General features: G+C 37.4%; 1 protein-coding gene across 1 annotated transcript; it reads left to right on the top strand.

The window, feature by feature from the left end:
- Positions 1–1,689: 1,689 nt before the first annotated feature.
- On the top strand, positions 1,690–5,913 carry LOC135156191 (uncharacterized). Its single transcript, XM_064107851.1, has 2 exons — positions 1,690–1,823; positions 3,438–5,913. Exon 2 carries the CDS (start codon positions 4,132–4,134, stop codon positions 5,035–5,037), a length of 906 nt encoding a protein of 301 aa, XP_063963921.1. The 5' UTR covers positions 1,690–1,823; positions 3,438–4,131; the 3' UTR covers positions 5,038–5,913.
- Positions 5,914–15,072: the final 9,159 nt, after the last annotated feature.

Here is a 15,072-nt window from a genome sequence, read left to right as displayed (position 1 = left end):
GGAGGAGATAACATGAATTTAGAAAAAGAATATTATTTGTCATGTATAAATGGGGGTAGGCCTATTATCATTCCTAAAGAAAAATTGATAATGATTATTGTCCATAAGGAATGAGGTCTGATTTTTCTATGGAAAAAAATGGAAAATGTCTTCTTTAATTCAATGAAATAATTAAGAGGGTCACTATGAATGTGCTATGCATAATTTCATAGCTAGGGTAATTGTTTACAAAAAAAAGCTTGTTGGTCTACACTTCAAATTTCAAGGATTTAAAATAATCCAGATGGAGTGTGTATAGTGACCAGCCGAATATTGAATTTGTTTTTAATCTTAAAGTCACTTTTAAATCCCCCAAAATCATTGAATTGAAATATTTTAGCTCAGTGCATTTAAATCCACAAGATTTAAATCTAAAGCTGATATCGAGGGGAGGCGCGATAGCTCAGTCGGTAGAGCGGGGGTTTCGGATTCCGGTGACCCGGGTTCGATTCCCAAGTGGTGCGCTAGTGCCCTTTGGTAAGGCATTTATCCTCATTACCAGGTCCCTCGGAGAGGACCTTAAGCCGTTGGTCCCCTGGTTGCTTGCTCACAGGCATTCGTGCTTTCTTAGCAGTCAGGTAAAACAACCTCGGTATAACATAACATTAAGTTGATTTATATTCACAGCCGATCTGAATTTACTTCAAACCTTGTGATTGAGAGTGTTTGTAACCCCGGGGTTGTAACTACCAACGGTATCTTGGCATAAAAATAGTTTACCCAGTTGTTGTGTGTCCGGACGATCAATTTTAGAAAGTCATTAATTTGGAAAAATTTACAAGCGAAGTTTCATCAATTTTTTGTACTTTGAAATGTTAGGAAATATTATAAAGAACAAAATAAACAATGATTACAACTATTGAATTCATATTTTCAGTGTTAACCAAAGACAAAAAAGAAGGCTTCAAAAATATAAAGTGTCCGGATACCCGACCCCCCATCCTATTAAACATACAATTTTTGCTCTCCAAAAATTATTGATATTCTATGGTTCCCTCTCAACTTCAAAGATACCATTATTCTTCGAAATTCCTGAACTGCGTAAACTGGATCGTATTGTTTACAGTGGCAACCAGTAATTAAAGAGAGGGAGAACGTAATATTTCTTCGTCAGTCATGTTTTCTGATGAGACTTTAGATGGAGTGGAATTCAAATCCTCTTGGAAGAAGGAAAGGTCTGTAAAATATATAATAAACTGACTTAAAAGCGTTGGTCTAACCTGAATTCTGACTTTAGTTCGTACTCTGTTGAACATGTGTACAAATTGTCGTATGTGTGCGTGTACAGGCGGTTGCGCTGCGACCGTTAGTGGGTTCGGCCACTTGTTCACTGCAACCACCCTGCCTGTGGGGAATCCAGGGGGCCGTTTCATAAAGCTGTTCGTAAGTTAAGAGCGACTTTAAGAACGACTGGTGATCCTTTCTTACGCGCAAAACCATCGCTTATGAAAATACCATTTGCCATAAGAAAGGATCACCAGTCGTTCTTAAAGTCGCTCTTAACTTACGAACAGCTTAACCACGAACGGTTGAGGGCGCTGCGCACAAACGGCGCTCTTTTTGCATGGCGCATTTTGCCGCCGATATGCTGTGATCGCCGGCTGGAGCCGGGTGCATGAGCAAATGCAAGGGGCGGATGAATCTACTCTAATTTCTAAAGTAATTCACCCTATGGGTATAATATGTACACAAATCTCTACATGAATACATACGTCACCATCTACGATCACTGAGCCGTTCGAACCGAAGACTTTTGTCAGTCAAACTTGCCTGGAAAGTCAGTGGTAAGTACAATTTCCCGTTGAATTTTCGTAATTCTCGACGATTTCCACTGAAATGCGATATATATATCCAACAAGATAGAAGTGAAAACGTGGTATTTTATTGAAGCTGAATTCATTTCAGATCTGATTTTCCTTTCCGTTATGTCGCAAGACTTAGCCGTTTTAAAATATGGAATTTGGAAGTTGGGCTTCCCCGGGCCGTCTGGCTCGGATTTTCATGAAATTACCCCACGTTCGAGTGCGTGTGAGCCAACAGGCTGTGCGTACGTCAATGGGACCCACACGTATTGAATTGTGTAGTTAACAATGAAAACGGAGGAATATTTTTTTGCAAAGGGTTTGGTGATTCGGTGAATTTATATTTTTAGTTTGACATTGATAGAATTCCAAAGGAAAAATGTTAATATGGAATGAAAATGAAGTTGAATTTGCCTGGGTCTAAGTAAGTTAATTAGGCCGGGGTCCACTGTCCAGACTGCTCAGTTCAGTTGAGATAGTAGTTGACATTGAACTCGAGCTTATGTGTCTAATAATAATATAGTGCATTGAGTGAATCTTCATGAATAAGGTTGATCACTAACTTAATCAGAACCGCAATGCATCATGGGATAAAAAAGGGGGCAGTTACGTTAGCTAGCTCTTCGTACTGCAGTGCGCGAGCTGAGCTAGCTTAATGAATGCCCCCTTTTCTATCCCATAATGCATTATGGTTCTGATCAGCGTTATATATTTTGGGGACATGTTTGACCGATGGTAACCTCTTCAAATTGGCAACACAGTTATCTTGATTAAAGACTGAAATACCATTTGTAGAATAAAATTATATCTTGTTTTTTGGCAGGGGGGGGGGTGTATGCATTGCCATTATGTGACTCGAGTTGACTCTAGTCAGGTTTGTTTTCAGGTACTTTATAGCAAATTTGATATTTTGATCCAGTTGCCAATTTGAAATGAAAAGGGAATATTTACAATATTTCTCCCCCCTCATTTTTTTTATAAGGCCAAAGGGCTTGTACAATTTTTTTTAATGTTTTCCACCCCCCTTGATTTTTTTTTTTACTGGAAATAAATAATTAAGGTGTGAAATACCTGAATCGCTCCAGCCATGGCAATGAATATTTTTGCACTGTGTTGCCAATTTGATTATGCTTATCAATGTAGACATTGTATATTTAAATTGCCCCAAGAAATATGAAGTCACTATTAAATAGATGTAATTTTACTGTGATGAACTAACATTCATTTTGAATCATTATTTTGTATTTTATACTTTTGTTTACATTTATTATTTCACTTCATTTCTCAGATACTATTTTACTTATTATTTATAGGTAAAAGATGTGATTGTGATTTTTTGTAACCTTGAATCTCAAAATATATATTTTTGTCATTTACTTGCAGAGACTTGCAGTGATTTGAATAAAAATGGGCCACAATATTGTGCCTTTTACAAGTTAAAATTGCAAAACAAAATGAAATCTATTGCATACCCCATAATCTTTGATCTGAGTAAGGATAGATTAAAAAAAGATTCAATTAAAATAATAGATTGAGAAACAGTTTTGAACTTTTTACTCTCAACTTCTCATATTTGTATTTTATTTATTTTTGTAGATAAATTTGAGACACTGAGGTTTTTCGAGGAACATTGAATGGAGCAGTCATCTTGATCTTACCAATGACATCAACCAACCAATCAGAACCGCTGCTATTCCATCTGCAGTTTCAACAGGGCCCTGTCCACGGAGGATTCTATTGTTACAATAGATATCCTCCATGGACAGGTCCATGAGTTTCCAGGCTACTTGGTTGTACCTGCCTGTACCATCCATGGCAATATCCAGGCCTGTGACTTGGTTGCGGTGCGATGTGTTTACACATTGCAAGATCGAGTGCAGTGTTTACTGCAAATTAGTAACAAAATTCCAAGAAAGAATCAAATTGATTTACTCTTTATTATTGGTGAAAGAGAATAGAGATTGTAGAGAAAGATTATCAAAGATATTATGTTTGGTGCAGCTGTGGGTAGAAATGGTTTCTAATTTTTATTAGAGCCTATATATAGATTTTTTTACGATGCTTGTGAGTGAAGTGTGGGTGTGTGAAATGCAAATTATGGTTTGAGAGTTTCATCTTAATTTTTATCTATTTTTTTATAATTTGTTTACTTTATTTACATTTTAAGTTGTTATTTTTACAACTTTTGATTTAAAGCCCACTTCACTTCTCACCTTTTAGTTTGCTAATACACGTCATAAAAACTATCAAGGTGTTCTAGGACAATTAATACTTCATATTCTACAGGACAATGGAAGGTTTCATTGGTTACAAGTGCGCAGAGGCAGGCCTCACAACCACTAACATCGCTTCAAAAATAAGCCAAGTAACTCAGACAAATGGGATGGTTGTAGAACTTGCCTCAGTCATGAACAGTGACCTATGGAAAAGCTTAGGAACAGAGTTAAAATGCAATCCTGTATCACTCAATTCAGCAATGGGGAGGGTGAAGGAGAAGTGTTCCAAGCTGAAGAAGAATGCAACAACTGCTGGGAAGAAGGCCCTTGAAGAGTACTTAGCTATGGCATTCAACCTCCCTCAACGTAGAGAGACGAAGCAGAAGATGGAACCCAGTAAGCCACAGTGTAGAAATTGTGTAGGTCTTGTCAGAAGCTTGGAAACCTTTGAAAAGAAAAAAGAAGAGAGTGTGCATCGTCTGCAGAAGAAATTGGAGGAGTGTGAGAAGAAAAGATCAGAGGATAGAAGAAGTGCTTCCAAGAAATTGAAAGCTTTGTATTCCATCATTGGAGAAGTTGGTTGCCCAAAAGATGTCATCCAGAACTTCAAGAGACTTAGATCCAGCCGGTCTATGTGGCAATGTAAATTTCAGGCCCTGAATTCCACTTACACTAGAGTCCAGTCACTGCATCGAAGAGCAGTTAACAGATGTAAACTTTATAAATCCAGACTAGATCGCCTGAGATCCAAGAAGAGCAAAGAACCCAGATGTAAACAGCCCAAGCAAAGACCTCCAGCTACTTTAGGACATGTTGATTATATTGACGACCTTCATCGAAATATTGATGAGTTAGAAGTACAAGTAGAGAGCTTCACCAAACCACTTTGTACGAAGGAAGGAAAAGAATATTCAAGTAGTATCAGACAAGTCTCGTACTTCCTTCAGGTCAGTATATTCTGTTGTCTAACAATCAAGTGAATCAAAAACAAAATTTACTACGTAACAATTACATATGAAATATGTACTAAAACACGGTTTCTGGAAGTGGAAGCATATCATCATACAACATAAATTTTCAAGGTTTTCTAAGTATTAAGAAAAGTGGTAATGTTGGTTCATTAGTAGTCTGTTTATAGTGTGTATTCAACTTACTACTCTCATTTCTTTATTTGTTTGCATTCAAATTACACTCGGTAAAATGATCCTTGGGTAATACCACATGTGTGTTCATGAGGAAAATGAGGTCAAAGGTCATTAAGGGGTCAGACATGTATTACATATTTCATTGATCGCGAATTCAGGTGAGTCTCGTTTGTGAACCATCTTGTTAAGTTAGTCACCGAAATAACTTGATTTTATAAACAAAGAACAAAAATACTTTTATATCCGATAGGCCTATATATAATTTGGAATGTTTTGAATGCCTGGGTTTTAAAGGGAGTAAAATTAACATGGTAAAATGCTGAAAATTTCATCCAAATTGGGAAAAAATAACGAAGTTATTGAATTAAGTTAATTGATATTTTGTGAAGATAGTTATATGCACATCATCATGAATATTCATTAGGTGGGCTGATGATTTCTCATCCCCATTTTCCTTTTACTTATGTGGTTACATGAAAGCATAAATGTTTCATTATTTCGTATATTTGTATATGATGTGTCTCCATTATGATGAAATGAATTGCGGCAGTAAATAACTAATGCACTTAATCAGTTGTTTAGTACTTGGTAGAAAATTTGTTAAAAACTAATTTCATATAATAAAATACAAATAAACAAGTGGGGGTATGACATCATCAGCCCACCTGATGAATATTCATAAAGACATGTCTAGATCTGTTTCACCAGAATAATGCAAATCTTTAGAATTCAATCACTGTTTCATTTTATCTGATTTTGATCAAATTTTCAGCATTTTGCTTTTATAATTTTACTTTAATTATTGAGATATAAATATCAGCGTGGACAATCCCTTTAATTCTCATTAATTTTTTTATAATGAGTTTTCATAGTACTGGGTTAGTGTGCATCTTCATTAATTTCATGTATAGGACCAAGGTGTGGCGGAGCACAGGGTGAGTGAGGTTATTCGCACAGTGATGGAGAGTCTTGGGAACCAGCCTGTGCCGAGTCTGCCATCAACCTCAACACAAGCCCGCTTTGCTTCTGAAATGAAGACGCTATCAAGAGAACAGGTAAGGGAGGGAGTAGAAGGTGAAGATAGCCTAACCCTCAAGTACGATGGAACCACGAAAGGCCGCCTTGGACACCTGGCAGAGATAGAGGTGGCAACAAGATCAGCAACCTTCCTGACAGGTGTCTACCAGCAACCAGGGGGCACAGCAGCTGATTACGTGACTTCCATCAAGGCATCGTGTGAAGGAGTTGAGGAAGACCTTCTCTGCAAAGTCAAGAACACCATGACTGATAGATGTACCACAAACTCTGCAGTTGACAAGGAATTGGAGGAGGAGACTGGGAGTAGTATTAACTCATTCCGTTGTGCAATGCACCCTTTGGATTCTTTTGCCAGACAGGTCAATAGCATTCTTTGTACCGAAGATAAGAAGAAGGCCTCTGCTTTGGGAACTACGTTTATGCCATTCCAGAAACCTGGAGAGAGTAGAGTCCAAGCACTTCTTAGAGCGGCTGATAAGATATTTAATAATGCAGCAAGTGGGGACAACGTTGGTATAAAGACCTATCTTCATGACAAGGGGCTGCCCTCCACTCTACCACGCTGGGTGGGAAACAGGTTTAACATATTGTTTTGTAATTCAGTCCTTCTGTTTAAGTGCGGCGATGGAATACTTGAGTATTACACCAAGGTGCAGCGTCCTCAGAACAATCTTCAAAGAGCATTTGTTAATGCATGGACCTCCTCCTCAAAAGTTGAACTGAGATGTCTTGGTGTTCTCCAGTGTACAGTGATGGGACCCTGGAAGGGCATGGCTGGGAGAGACTTACCAATCCTGGAGATGAACAACTTGTTCCTTCAAGCACGTAACATCCTTCAAGACTGGGAGCAACAGCCTAGCAAAGTCTTGGAAGGTGTATCCATCTTTGGACACGACATTGATGATGAATCATGGGCTTCACTATGTCAAGTTCCCCCTGATGAGATCGAAGAAGTTCACGCTCTTATCAGCAGTCTGATCCATGGCATCGTAGAGGTTCTTGATAGGCAGCTCAGCTCCCAGCTACCTGGAGGCAAGTTCTGGGAACCGTCTCCTGAATTGACAGATGATGCTCAGTCTTGCGTTTCAACAAATATCAGCGGGGAGAGGAACTTTGCCCTTCTTGATGCTAGCCTTCTAAGAGCACCAAACATATCGATAGGGAAGGCCGAAAGTAAAGTGATGTTTAAGGCAAATAAAACAAGGAGCTGGCTCGAAGACAAATCGCTAGAAGAAAGAAGGAGAGTGATCAACCTCGGTGTAAAGAAAGCCAGGAAAGTTAGAAGGGAAGATAAGGAGAAAAAGGAACAGTATGTTGAAATGGTGAGGAAAAGAGTGCGAGATAAACAGCAGAAGCAATCTGAGAAGGAAGGAAGGGAGAGAGATAAAATTGAAGAACTATTCGAACATATCATCGAAAGTGGTATTTGGAGTGGAGAAGAAATCCACCAGCATGTTCAAACTCTGTCAAAGACGAGGGCTTCTGTTTTGCTCCGGAAGCAAATCACATTCAGGACCAAAATTCTAGGGAAGAAGATAGAGAAGGCAGCACTGTCAAAGTGTTCAGTTGATGAGCTGAAGAACATCCTCCAAAACATCCCAGTTGAAGACTTAGATAATCACTATCTGCATACAGTAAAAGATCCAAAATACTTGATCGGAAAATCTATCATTCATCGTTGGGAAGAAGCTGGCAAGGACAGTTGGTATGATGGAGTAGTTGATGAGCTGGTAGAGAAAGAGTTGAAGATGAAGTATCAGTCTTCCCAGGAGCCTTTCTTCATGACCGTAGCTGAGCTTCTCACTGATCTGTACCAAGAAGATATGATCATCAACTTGTAATCAAACTATAGGTAGGAGTATATATATATATATATTCATATCCTACAACATGTGAAAATGGGAGATTGGGTAGAGATGCATTTAAATCAACTGTCTTATGCCTGCCTTCATATTGTATCAATTGTCATTTAAGGTTCATTATCCAAATTAAGTGAATCAGTGAGAATATATTCCATGTTTCGTGGGTATACACCTCCCCATTTTCACCTGCTATATGAAGAAGATGAACAAGGTTGCGCTTGGAGCTGGTAAAAAGGAAAAACTGAGTAAAAAATGACAAAGAGTTTTCAAAAATTCCCCTTGAGGGCTTAAACAAGCATTTTATTTGATGATGGATGGAGACATAATTTTAAAATATGCATTTTATTCATTTTCAAATGTGCTCCTCCTTTTAGCCCAAAGGTTGAAATCATGAAACATTGCCCCTAATTTTTCTTATTTTGACTATTAACTTTGATTGAAATAACAAGAACTAGTTTACTGGTATATCAAAAATACTTGTACATAAAGTCCTTTCAGATTTTGATACCAAAACTTGGCTAAATATTCATTCGAAGTTGTGGGATGGAAAAGCGCGAAGAGCTTGCAGGTCTGTTGACAGTACCTGGAAAGAAAAAGAAAATCAAAACATTTTCAATGTTAGAAAAAAATACTTTATATCGATGCTCAAGTTAATTTTAAGTAACTTGTGCCCACAATATGAATTGTTGGAAACAGAACAAATAAAAATAGTAATATATCAAACCACAAATACCCTATCCCACCAGTTCGATGATTTAAAGGCAAAAAAGGAAAGAAATTTGTTGCTTTTGCCTCCACCCCCCCCCCCCCCATATTTCCATCTATATATAACAGCAAAATTGAGAAATTGCTCTTGTGAATTAAGTTGTGTGTAATGTATGTTTGTATTTGGGGCAAAATTTTTTTTTTAAAGACAGCAGAAGAAACTCATTTTTTTCCTTTATTTTTGGGGCCAGTAAATTTTAGGTTCGGACCAGTAAAAGATTGAAAAATTGATTTCTACCGGTCGGCATTGGCAGCGGAAGCCAAACATTTTAGGGGGGGACCACCAAAATTTTTTGACAAGCAAGCACAAAAAAAGGCTATCAGGCCAAATTTGGGAGGGAAAAAAAATTGGCAAGCAAAAAAAAAAGTAGCAACTAAAAATTTAGGGGGGGGGGAACGTCCCCACCACCTAAAATTTAGGGGGGGGGGGGACATGTCTGCCTATGCCGGTAGGACAGGAAAGGTTGGACCAGTAGGGGAAAAAAAATGTTAGTACGAGTATAAAATGGGTTTGAAATTTTATAATTTACAGCTTGATGGTCTGCAAAAATAGCTGGAAAGGAAGAAAATGAAACATCTTCAAGAAAAAACATACACTTTTAAATTGATATTATGTAACAAGAAATAGGAATAATTAGAATGATTATGAATACTATATCCCATCTGTCCCTCCAGTTGATGTAACCAGTGCAATGATTTAGGAAAACTTTGCAACCCCTCCCCCCAAAAATTAAGGGGGGTCCACCTGAAATTTTGTGATGGACACAGGAAAAAAATTTGACAAGCAAAAAAAAAAAAGTCATCAACTTAGATTTTAGGGGGGGGGAGGCTGTCCCCCACCTCAAATTTAGGGGGGCTGCCCCCCCCCCCCCTACACACACTATTACAGCTCAATTGCATTATTAAAGGTGTAAAAAAAATAAGTAAATGAAAGATGATTAAAAACTGTGAAAGGCTAATTAAAAATAAAGGAAATAAAAAAATGACTATCAGAAACAAACAATTTATAATGCAAGTGGAAAGGAAAGTAATAATAAATCAAGTTCACATTTGATTCAATGAAATAAAAAAGGAAAGATAATGGGGTCACATCAAACACAGCATGTCACAAAAAAGGTTAAGTACAGTCAAGCGAAAATGACCCAATTCATAATGTGCACGTTGCTTGGCAACGGATGACTCATCGACGAAACTCCTTAATTTATGCTGCTCGGTACTACGGTACGGAACTACTTTCATCAGCTAGCTAGCACGAAAAACTCTGGATTAATCATTGGAATAACCCCAGTTCCATGCCAGTTCAAGGTAAACATCGCTATAATTTTTTTGTAATCCCCACGGAAATACACCAGCGATCAAAATACATGATTCTAATGCAGAAAGAGCAAGCCCCAGCTCGGCCCGAAGTCAGTCGCAGATCGCAGTGAACTGCAGTGGCAGGTGCAGTGCAGCAGTCACGAGCGGTCGTCCAACCAGCATGACCGCCAGCGCAGCCCCGTATCGTCTCTGCCGTCGGTACAGTCGCAATGCCTCGCGTGCAGAGATTGTATGTACATCGGCAATGACAGCGTCGACTACCCGTGTACCCGCACGCGCTTACCCCGGCCCCTAGCCCTCCGTACATTTCACACAGCACTCGGCAATTCATCTCTCGCTAGCAGCCGACACAATTTCAGAGCGCGTATGCGGACGCACATACTTTAAACGATCATAATATTGGGATATCGCTTGATATCGCTGGTGATATTCTCCATGCTATTTTTGCCACAATAAAGCTGATTTTATTCAAATATTTTGATCATTTTAAATTTTTACAAATTGTTTCACTTATCATAAGAGATTACTGAGTTATTTATCTGTAGAGTGATGTGAGTGCGAGAAGATTTGGAGGTGTTTTTTATTTTTCATGAATGTAGCTAGCTTTATGAAACACCCACCCGGTAGGACTATGGCATGCCAATGCTGTACAGAGTACACACTTAAAAAAATCAATAAAATATCATTTTTGTGACCAAAATTACTAATTTCCATACAGTTGCAATTTATTTTTCATAAGTAACTTGGGAATAATTTTTGTATTCACTAGAGCGCTCAAAAACTTGAATTTCGGGCATATTTTTGTGTACGCCCTCTATTGGTGGAAAATAATATGGCAAGAAAATTTTCATTTTTTATCTCTATTTTTAATTAAGAAAAAAATAATTCAAAGAATCAAATTTACTTAAGGGCCAAGTTGTATGATGAATAGGTGTAATGGAAACTGTCAGTGTAAAAAAATCAAGCATTTGTCCCAAAGAAAAAGAGAAAATAACCCAAACATTGCCATCCTTATTTTGCCACACATGGAGATATAACTGAGAACAAGGTTATACTTATATCATAACCTTGTTCATTGAATGAGTGGGTTCGGCGTAGGTTTGGCATGTTGTTGTTTGGTTAATGGCGCTCTCATAAAAAAAAAGAATATATGCGCCAATCAAAATTATCTTATCAACTCACTTTAATGTTTGTATATTTTCAGTAGATAAGGCCTTACAAATATTCAAGCAGATCAAGATCGATCGTCAACCACCAGGGCCAGGCGGTACCTCGAGCGAAGTTCGTGCAGGCTCCACTCCACTTCACTACCGCTACACTACGCTTCACCTACCCGAACTTCGAGACCATGAACTCGATCGGATATTCCGAGTGACAAAAGGTGGGATTTTATGGGGAGAAAATACAAAACTCATGCAACATCACGATCTTTAAAAACAAGTACAACTAATATTCTTACTTCACACAAAGTTTCACTTCTTTTCCATGCTTCTATCAGTCTCAAAATTGATGATTTAGAGCCAACATGAAGTTCCTCACACGTAATAATTCGCTGCCAATTTCAGAACATTGCATGCGCGCGAGGGTCCGAGCTCGGACCAGACCCGGTACCTCCCGCGTGCGATGTTTTGAAGTCGGCAGCGCATTAATATTTATACGTGTGAGGAACTTCATGTTGGCTCTAAATCATCAATTTTGAGACTGATAGAAGCATGGAAAAGAAGCGAAACTTCGTGTAAAGTAAGAATATTAGTTGTACTTGTTTTTAAAGATCGTGATGTTGCATGAATTTTGTATTTTCTCCCCATAAAATCCCACCTTTTGTCACTCGGAATATCCGATCGAGTTCATGGTCTCGAGGTTCGGGTAGGTGAAGCGTAGTGTAGCGGTGCCGGTAGTGAAGTGGAGTGGAGCCTGCACGAACTTCGCTCGAGGTAGGCCAGGCGGAAGTGTCACTGAGTAAAGTCAAGAAGACTAACGAGTAACGTTAGCCTAACGCCTGTAACGGTTAGGGTTAGACTTAGACTAACCCACCCACGGGTACATTACCGCCGCCGTGCACAGGATAACCACTGGCACGGCACTTGCAATAAGTTTATTAATTTTTTTGTAAAAATTAGAAATAGATACCTATTCAAAATAAGATAAGCTTTGGGTATGAAACTTACATGTACCAAACGATATGAAGCCAATTTCATTTCCTCTCTGTCTTTCTGGTACTTTATATCAATGATTTTTCTTGATGTCGAAGCAGGCATGGAGCTAATTCGCTGGTATTCTCTATACGCACAGAGAGGGCGCGCGATATTATTTAATAAACTTGCTTGTTTACGTCAGATCAGCTGTACTGCTGGTTGCGTTCTAGGCGCGCTCCGCATTTTTTTCGCTGTTCAGCGTTATTATATGATGTAGCGCCATCAGCGATTATACGTTAGATGCAACCTGTTGATTTTTTTGGTACAATTTCCTATTATGCGCCGACGACTTGAATCTAGACTGTTCGATAGGAAAAATTCGCATTTCGATTGTTGTTTGCGTAATTTCCACCGCAGTATTAAGGATCGGACGGAGTATCTTGGCTGAGATTTGGAGGTAAGCGTTTAAAATCCCTTTTTTATAAATACGTTCGAGCACAGTTTTAAAATTAAATTATATGATAACATTAAGATGAATAAATTTAGTATATTGGCGTGTTTCATTCTCTCACATTCGTGTGATGAATGAAAACATCAGAATTCATTATGAAATGACATGCGTTGTGCGAGGTTAGTACAACTAACCTCGCATGCTTGTGTGAGTGAGACTAACCAATAAAATATAACAATACATGCACTCGTTAGTTTGCCTTTTGCAAAAAATCCCCCCAAAAATTCTCAGCCAAATCTTTGTATTATGAGATGAAATTATCCACAAATCCCCTCAATATATAAAAAAAAAAAATTCCTTGACTTGCTGCACTTGTTCACTGCAACCATCCTGCCTGTGGGGAATCTACAGAGTACAGGTAGGACTATGGTATGCCAATGCTGTACATTTCAATTTCAATTTATTTGCTCATAAAAATCCATACAAAAACATACATATACAAAGTATCATATTCACAAAATAGAAAAAACAACAACAACAAATAGAAATAAACATTGGATTGAATATGAGAAGGACAGCTAGAAAGGAACAAGCCTTGTGATTAGCTGACCCTATAACATAATAATTATACAAAGACTTCAATAACAAAGATAGAAAAAAAATTACTAAACTACAACGAAGGGGGGTGCCTATAATGCCTGAATGAAATTTATACAAACAAACTTTATGAATTACTATTTAAAATAAATTGCCTTGATTTTGACTTAAAAACATTTAATGAAACTGATTGCTTGATGTCTACAGAAATAGAATTCCAGAGTTGTGGTCCTTGAAATAAAATTGAGTTTTTAAAAGATGAGAGTCTTGGCCTAGGTAGATGGAAATCCTTTGCATTTCTTGTGTTGTATCCATGGAAATCACTATTGAACTTAAAGGAGAATGAAACCCTTGAAACCAGCTGAATCCATATCAAAGAGAAAAATCTAAGAAACATATTGTTGAAAATTTGAGGAAGATTGAATGAATAATAAGAAAGTTATGAGCATTTGAATATTGAGATCACTAATGCCATGTAGATCCTCACATTGGCAATGCGACCAAGATCTGTGATGTCACACACGTACAACTCCCTCATTACTTTAGTACTTATTTCACTTATATTCTCACTTTTATAGAGTCTATCACAAGGTGAGGTGCTCTCTTTATGAGAGGACAAGTACAGAGGTTTCACAACATTATATCATTGATTAATCATTTTGTCATATGATTAGAATGAGCAAAAAGAGATGTTTTGGGGTATATTTTCAGTGTCCAAAAGGGGAGAGTTGTTCATCTGTGACATCATAGATTTTGGTCGCATTGCCAAAAGGAGGATCTCCATAGCATTAGTGATCTCGACATTCAAATGCTCATAACTCTTCTATTGCTAGTCCTATTTTACTCAAACTTTTGTTGATCTTATTCTTTGATTTTTCTGCTTTCACAAAAGCTAACTTGCTCCAAGGGTTTCATTCTCCTTTAAAGAATGTTTTGATATAATCTGGCAAGAGGTTATTGTTACATAAATACATAAATATAAGAATTTGAAATGCATGAATATCATAAAATGTTAATACATTCAATTCAACAAATAGAGGATTCGTATGGGCAAGGTAAGGAGCATGAGACATAATTCTTATTGCACGTTTTTGTAAAATATATAATCTATCAATTTGAATGCTGCTTGCACTTCCCCAGGCTAGAATACCATAATTGAGGTATGGATATACAATGGCATAACATTAGTTTTAAAATCTCCTTGGGAAATGATTTTAATCTATACATTATTCCTATATTTTTGGCAAGCTTATTGCACAGATTATCAATATGATTTTTCCATGTAAACTTATTATCTATTGTTACTCCTAAAAATTTTACTGACGTTACACACTTTATATCTGTATTGCACATTCTAATTGAAAGCACATAGCACATACTTTAAAAAATCATTAAAATATCACTTTTGTGACCAAAATTACTAATTTCCATACAGTTGCAATTTATTTTTCATTAGTAACTTGGGAATAATTTTTGTATTCACCAGAGCGCTCAAAAACTTGAATTTTCGGCATATTTTTGTGTACGCCCTCTATTGGTGGAAAGTAATAAGGCAATAAATTTTTCATTTTTCAATCTCTATTTTTAATTAAGAAAAAATAATTTAAAGAATCAAATTTACATAAGAGCCAAGTTATATGAGGAATAGTTGTATTGGAAACTGACAGTGTAATAAAATCAAGCATTTGTCCCACAGAAAAAGAGA

Source organism: Lytechinus pictus, chromosome 12 (genome assembly GCF_037042905.1).
Source record: "Lytechinus pictus isolate F3 Inbred chromosome 12, Lp3.0, whole genome shotgun sequence".
Taxonomy (NCBI): Eukaryota; Metazoa; Echinodermata; class Echinoidea; order Temnopleuroida; family Toxopneustidae; genus Lytechinus; species Lytechinus pictus.
Note: the sequence above shows the minus strand (reverse complement) of the source record. Positions and strands in the feature narration are given on the sequence as shown.